The sequence below is a fragment of the Mandrillus leucophaeus genome, unplaced genomic scaffold (genome assembly GCF_000951045.1).
Source record: "Mandrillus leucophaeus isolate KB7577 unplaced genomic scaffold, Mleu.le_1.0 Scaffold4, whole genome shotgun sequence".
NCBI lineage: Eukaryota > Metazoa > Chordata > Mammalia > Primates > Cercopithecidae > Mandrillus > Mandrillus leucophaeus.
Genome location: NW_012104253.1, coordinates 13,754,393 through 13,762,093, shown reverse-complemented (window position 1 = coordinate 13,762,093; position 7,701 = coordinate 13,754,393). Strand labels below are relative to the sequence as shown.

The 7,701-nt window shown below is 48.6% G+C and overlaps 1 protein-coding gene across 1 annotated transcript in view; it reads left to right on the top strand.

Moving 5' to 3' along the window:
- Positions 1 to 7,701, top strand: part of LOC105548007 (chromosome unknown open reading frame, human C14orf159) — a 122,474-nt gene that overhangs the window by 53,726 nt on the left and 61,047 nt on the right. The window contains exons 3-4 of the mRNA XM_011991815.1: positions 675 to 806; positions 6,673 to 6,826. Of these exons, the coding sequence (XP_011847205.1) occupies positions 704 to 806; positions 6,673 to 6,826 (257 nt within the window). The 5' untranslated portion in view covers positions 675 to 703. The remainder of the gene's footprint in view (positions 1 to 674; positions 807 to 6,672; positions 6,827 to 7,701) is intronic.

Here is a 7,701-nt window from a genome sequence, read left to right as displayed (position 1 = left end):
CAGGAGAATGGCCTGAACCCGGGAGGCGGAACTTGCAGTGAGCCGAGATCGCGCCACTGCACTCCAGCCTGGGCGACAGAGCGAGACTCCGTCTCCAAAAAAAAAAGAAAACACAAAGTCCCTATACCTTCTAGAAACCCAAATCTAAATAACGGAAGTCGCATGTCGACAAAACTCAGCCTCTTATTTCACTTGCGACTGCAGTGGTACTCATTCGTCTGTTCATTCAATCATGTGTATTTGGGGCACATGCTATGTGCATAGGCTGTGATAGGTGCTCTGGAGCCTGTGGAAGAAGTCTCACATGTGTCCCTGCCTTCGAGGCCCTAGGGAGAGAAGGGAGTTCAGAGTCAAGTAGAATAATAGGCCACGGTGACTCCTGGCCAAGGAGCCCGGCACCAGCATTTTGGAGAAGACTTTGCAGCTTCGGAGGAATGGAAAGCCCTTAGGGGAAGGAAGGGGGACATTCAGGTTTGCGTTAGGAATTTCTCATCAGAAACTGAGGTGTGACAAGGGGGAGAATGGATTCTGAACAATGCCCACTGCAAGGCAGGCCCAGGAACAGAGCCAAGAAAGGGTGGGATATGATGTGGAATGTGATGCTATGTGAGGCTGAATCTGCTGCCTTCAGGGGCCACCCTTTCTAATTTGTTCCTTTTTCTCCCCTCACCCAGATTCTCTGCTGCTTATTCAAGGTGACATAATGTCCTTCACACTCCACCTGAAGTCCCGCCTTCCTACTGCCCTAAGGAGTTTGATTCTACAAAAGAAACCAAACATCAGAAATACATCCAGCATGGCTGGGGGTAAGTGGTGCCAGATAGTTAAAAAAAAAAAAAAAAAAGAAAGTTCCTGGGAAATACCAGCTGTGTAGGGCCCACACACTCCTGAGACTTCTAGATTCTGCATAGGAAACAGAAAGTAAGAGCAGAATGATATTAGCTTCAGTCACTACTTAACTTCCCAGAAGAAACTGGAACCTTGGATTAGACTCAAGGTGTGGAAACCCATCAGATGGGTCTAATGACACCCAGTTCTGCTTGGTCACCTCAGCCCCATATGGGGAACCACCAGTGGGCTCAGGTGATGAAAAGGGTTGTCCTTTCCCAGAAAAGTGCCCCCAGGTTACACTGTAGTTTAATCAGATTTTGATTCAGACCAATTCTTCCTACCCTTGACTGGTCTTATTCTCTGGGTGGCACCCATCTCCCTACTGTATTCCGGGAGTGAAACCGAAGGCTCTAAAAAGTCCTGCAAGAGAAAACAGATACCAAATTTGTCACTGACCTAAGTCCAAGCAAAATTTCACATTAAAAAAGACTCTTCTGGTTATGGTATAAGTGCCCAAGGAAAAACCATCAGCACTGTCTAAAGTACTAGAGCAAGACCATTTTCCTTTAGTTTATTAACATGCCTGGCCTCTGTTGCTATATATGGGCTAACAGAATTAACTGTTGAATAACAAAGCACTCTTAAACTTAGTGGCTTAAAACCATAGTTCTCACAATGCTGCAATCAAGGCTGGTCTTAGCAGGGCGCCTCTTCTGCTCCCTGTGGTGTCTGTTGGGGATAGACCATCCAAGATGGCTTCTTCCTGACATGTCTGGCATCCAGTGGGATGGCTGGAACATCTGAGACTGGCTGAACATTTCCTGTCCATGAAACCTCTTCAATAGTGATAGCCAAACTTCTTTACATGGGAGCTCAGGACGCCATGAGACAGATTCCAAGAGAATAAGTCCTAATGCCCAAACTCATACCAAGCCTCTGCTTGCGTCACACTTACTAATGTCCCATTGGCCAAAGCAAGTCACACGGCCAAGGCCAGAGTCAATGGGGAAGGGGCTACAATGGGGTGTGAATACTGGGGAGCAGAGTTTATATAAATTGGTGCAAAAGTAATTGCAGTTTTTGCCATTACTTTTATTTTTAAAAAAATGGCAAAAATCGCAATTACTTTTGCACTACCTAATATATACATAGAGCGCCACCAAGGTATTAGTCTACAACAACCCGTTACATATGAGCAGCGAACACCAGCTTAACCCCAGGTTGACAACTGCTTGCTAAGACTCTGGGGAGGCAACAGAGCGGATCAGCCAGGGCCTTGGAGCCTGGAGGGAGAAAGCCTGAGTGTGAGTCCCAGCTTCACTCCTTACTAGCAAACTGCGACCTTTCTAAGCCTCACCTACACAATGAAAGTAGCATCAGAACCTTCCCAGTGGGACTGTCGGGAGGGGCACCTGAGCTGTTCCCGCTGCTGTGAAATGCTCCTCAAGTAGAGAAGCTCATTTTACCAAACAGCTGGAAAACTCCAGCTTGGAGCTGTCTTCTGGGGGCTTTCATTCAGATTAGACATGTTAAAGGGTGTTTTTTCCTCTCTCTTGTCATTAAGTTAAAAAAAAATGATTTTGAGGTAAAAGGACTCAGAGAAATTACTCAGTTTATCTACAAAGAAAAGTGTCACTGCCTTCCATGGAGCCCAAGGCACCTGGGGGATGCACAAATCACCAGACCATAAAGTATCCTCCAAAAAGGTGAGGCCTCCAGAGTCCACCATCCTCTCCAGAAAGAGACCATGCAGGCTTCTATTCTGTGTCTGTTACTAATGGGGACAACTTGGGGACTTTTCTGTTCATCTCCAGCCATGGAGATGAACAAAACCAAAACATAGTACCCTGCAAAGTTCATTTAATTAAAAAGGAAACAAAGGGCCAGACTCGGTGGCTCACGCCTGTAATCCCACACTTTGGGACGCCAAAGTGGGTGGATCACCTGAGGTCAGGAGTTCAAGACCAGCCTGGCCAATGTGGAGAAATCCCATCTCTATTAAAAATACAAAAATTAGCTGAGCATGGTGGCATGCGCCTGTAGTCCCAGTTACTTGGGAAGCTGAGGCAGGAGAAGCACTTGAACCCAGGAGGCAGAGGTTGCAGTGAGCCGAGGTCACACCATTGCACTCCAGCCTGGGAAACGAGCGAAACTCTGTCTCAAGAAAAAAAAAAAGGAAACAAAGAAGCTTTGTGCACATACCATCCTGATTTATTGTATTAAAAATACAATTTGTGCTGGGTGCAGTAGCTCACGCCTGTAATCCCAGCACTTTGGGAGGCTGAAGCAGGTGGGCTGCCTAAGGTCAGGAGTTCAAGATCAGTCTGCCCAACATGGCAAAACCCCATCTCTACTAAAAATACAAAAACATTAGCCGGGCATGGTGGCGTGCGCCTGTAATCCCAGCTACTCAGGAAGCTAAGGCAGGGGAATCGCTTGAAAACTGGAGGTAGAGGTTGCAGTAAGCCCAGATCCCATCACTGTACTCTAGCCTGGGCAACAGAGGGAGACTCCATCTCAAAAAAAAAAAAAAAAAAAAAAAGTCCAGTTTGTTCTCACAAGGGGCTTTGGTGGTAAGAAGCGGGTGAGTAGGGAGTGGGAGGCCTCTAAGCCAGCTGAATCCTCTCCCACCTCGCTCCAGATCATTTTCAGAGCCCTGCTGGGCTCGCTTGAGACCGGCATCAGGTTCCTTGGGCTTTCGGCAGCTGGGGGTGTCTCACATGTCCTCATTTGGAAAGTCTGCTTGTAGCATTGGCAGGCCCTGTGGCGACTGTGATAATGAGCTCCGGGCACCGCAATTCGAGTAGGAGCCGGTCCTGGACATTCCCAACAGATGGTTGCATCTGTTTCACTCCCCAGTCCCCATGGAGGACAGCGCTGTCCTCCTAGGGAAACCCAGTGCCTGAAGCCCAGCAGGGGCCACTCCGTGATGAAGTGAGGCGAGCTCCACGGGCACCCGTCCCAGGTTTAAATGCCGGCTGTGCCGTGCAGTAGCTGTGTGACCCTGGGAAAGTCACTTCATCTCTCTGAGCCTTGTTCCCCTCATCTATAAAATATAATTACATGTGCAGATGACTTGGCATGGGGAGTCCGGCACATAAAAAGCACTCAGTAAATATTCGCCAACAAGATTATTGCAGGAGAGAAAGGGACGTGGGTTGATACAGCAAATCTGACAGGGCAATTGTCCTCAAGGATATTTCTCCAGTAGAACATAATTATTATTATTATTTTTGGAGATGGATTCTCACTCTGTCACCTAGGCTGGAGTGCAGTGGCGTAATCTCAGCTCACTGCAGCCTCCATCTCCCAGGTGCAAGCAATTCTCCTATCTCAGCCTCCCAAGTAGTTGGGATTACAGGCACGCACCACCATACCTGGCTAATTTTTGTATTTTTAGTAGAGATGGGGTTTCACCATGTTGGCCAGGCTGGTCTCGAACTTCTGACCTCAGGTGATCCGCCAACCTCGGCCTCCCAAAGTGCTGGGATTACAGGTGTGAACCACCACACCCAGCCCGATAGAACATAATTATGTTTTTCTTCAGGATGGTCTTAATTTTAGAATATTGTGAAAAGCACAGAGAAGCAAATGACCAGCATGCACAGCTCTGTCACCTGAGGCATTAACTTGTAATGTCCTTCCTTCTAGTTCTAGTAGATGTTCTTTGGTGTCTGCGCATTCAAGGGTTAGGTATTTATTGTAGTCTTCGCTATCTGGGCTTATTTATAGCCCTCTGTTTTGGGAAGGCTTTCCAGTTATTTGAAAGGATTTGGGTGTTGTGATCTAAGCTGTTTCTGCTTTAGGGGGCACCTGAAGCCCAGTAACGCTGTCATTCTTGCAGCCTCAGTACAGGTATGGCTTTGATGGTCTTGGACAAGATCTAGGAGGATTCTCTGGTTTACCAGGCAGAGACTCTTGTTCTCTTCCCTTACTTTCTCCCAGAGTCTCTCTCTCTCTATTTTGAGCCACCTAAAGCTGGGGGTGGAGTGACACAAGCACCCCTGTAGCCACCACCACTGTGAGTGTGCTGGGCCAGACCTGAAGCCAGCACAGCACTGGGTCTTACCCAAGCCCTGCTGTAACCACTCCCTGGCAACTGCCTGTGTTCGCTCAAGGCCGTAGGGCTCTGCAATTAGCAGGTAGCAAAACCAGCCAGGCCTGTGTCCCTCCCTGCAGGGCGTTGAGTCCCCCCAGGCCCTGGGTGAGTCCAGAAGAGCCGTCTGGGCATCAGGGACTACAGCCAAAAACCTTAGATGTCTACCCAGTGTTCTACCCAGTGTTCTATTGTATTGCGGCTGAGCTGGCACTCAAATTACAGGACACAGTCCTTTCCACTCTTCCCTCCCCTTTCCTTCTAGTTCTTTCACTCACTGATTTTATAAAAAGGAGAATTTGTCCAATACATTGTTTCATTACCTAGTACAGTTCCTTTAATGACACATCACAGACATCTTTTAACATAATCATTACATATTTCTTCTGTAACCATAATTTTAAACATCTACGCAGGATTTCATTGAACAGTAACTTTAGTCCCTGCTTCCTGAACACCGAGGTGCTCAATAACTTACATACATTACCTCCCTGAGGTCTCTTGGAGGTAGGCATGGTTGCTGCCATCTTATAGATGGGGAGGCCGAGGCTAGGACATGCAAAGCCACAGCCCAGGGTCACACAACTGGTCAGAGACAGGATCAGTATTCGAGTGCAGGTGTGTTTATCTCCAAAGCCAAAGGACTTCCATTGAGGAGGAAGGCTGGCTGCCCCCAGAGGAGGCTACAGCATGTAGTAGGATTCATTTCATGGCAATTCATCAAGCTGTAGGTTTGTGTGTGTTTGATTGAAGCGTTACCTACACTTTTTTGAGTGGGGCTCTGCAATTAGCAGGTAGCAAAACCAGCCAGGCCTGTGTCCTTCCCTGCAGGGCGGTGTACACTTTTTTGAGTGTAGGTAATGCTTCAATCAAAATTTACATTAGGCCTGTTGCAGTGGCTCACACCTGTAAGCCCAGCACTCTGGGAGTCCAAGACAGGCAGATCACTTGAGCCCAGGCATTTGAGATCAGCCTGGCCACCGTAGTGAAACCCCATCTCTACTAAAAATACAAAAATTAGCTGGGCACAGTGGTGCATGCCTATGGTCCCAGCTACTTGGGAGGCTGAGGCATGAGAATCACTTGAACCTGGGAGGCAGAGTTTGCAATGAGCCAAGATCAAGCCACTGCACTCCAGCATGGGTGACAAAGCCAGACTCTGTCTCTAAAAAAAAAAAAAAAGAAAGAAAAAAAAGAATTCCATTGGAAGTTGGGTATGGTGATGTGTACCTGTATTTCCAGCTACTTGGCAGGCTGAAGCGGGAGGGTCACTTGAGCCCAGGAATTCAAGGCCAGCCTGAGCAACATAGCAAGACCTTGTCACTTTAAAAAAATCAGAAAGGGGCCAGGCGCAATGGCTCATGCCTGTAATCCCAGCACTTTGGGAGGCCAAGGCGGGTGGATCACCTGAGGTCAGGGGTTCAAGACCAGCCTGGCCAACATGGACCAGTTAGCCCAACATGGGCCAGCAAATATCCCATGTGTATTTTTAGTCTGTACTAAAAATACAAACAATGAGCTAGGCGTGGTGGCAGATGCCTGTGTTCCCAGCTACTCAGGGGGCTGAGGCAGGAGAATTGCTTGAACCCAGGAGGTGGAGGTTGCAGTGAGCCAAGATTGTACCATTGCACTCCAGCCTGGGCAACAAGCGTGAAACTCCGCCTCAAAAAAAAAAAAAAAAAATCAGAAAGTGTCTGCCAATAAACAGCTGACTATACATTTTCCCCTTCTCCCGCCATACCCAGAGCTCCGACCAGCCAGCCTGGTGGTCCTGCCCAGGTCCCTTGCTCCAGCGTTTGAAAGATTCTGCCAGGCCAACACTGGTCCTCTGCCCCTGCTGGGCCAGAGTGAGCCAGAAAAGTGGATGCTGCCCGCTCAAGGTGCTGTCTCAGAGACCAGGTAAAAAGCTTGGGTTACTGTGAGTTAAAGCTTGGGAGTGTCCAGGTGCTGTAGCCGGGTGTCTCTGTTATCTGGGACCTCTCTGTCCAACCTCAGGGACCTTCACAGTGCCTGGCACAGAACCTCACTCATGACTGTTGCTCAGGAACAAGCTGCCCTCCCCACTGTTCTGACCCCTTCCCCATCACCTGGCCCCTGTCCTGGCTAAGATCTGTGGGATCATGGAGAAAGTCCAGCCCTGGAGAAATCCCACTGACTCCACCATCTGTCCACTCCATCGCCCCAGCCAGAAACCCGCCTGCACAGGATTAGGAAGAAAATAAAAAATACTTGCATTACCAGGACCCAGAGACAGATATTGTGTCTATTCTCCCAGGCTTTTAAACTAGAACCTATCTAGCAAATGGCTCCACTGATTCTGGGTCGGAGTACCTCTCCCGCAAGTCCACCTTTCGTACGGCACCAGCACAGACTGGCATCTTCCCTGGCCTAGCCCTAGTCTCATCCTTCTTTCCCCCACCCTGTCATCGTCTGCTCTCCTAGCAGAGTGACTTTTTCTAATGCTAAACCGGATCATGTGGCTCTCTTCTTAAAACCCCTTCAGACTGGGTGCCGTGGTTCATGCCTATAATCCCAGTACTTTGGGAGGCTGAGGCAGGAGGATGACTTGAGCCCAGGAGTTTGAGACCAGCCTGGGCAACATAGGGAAGACCTGGTCTCTACAATATTTTATTTATTTATTTATTTATTTATTTATTTTGAGACAGAGTCTCGCTCTGTCGCCCGGGCTGGAGTGCAGTGGCCGGATCTCAGCTCACTGCAAGCTCCGCCTCCCGGGTTCACGCCATTCTCCTGCCTCAACCTCCCGAGTGGCT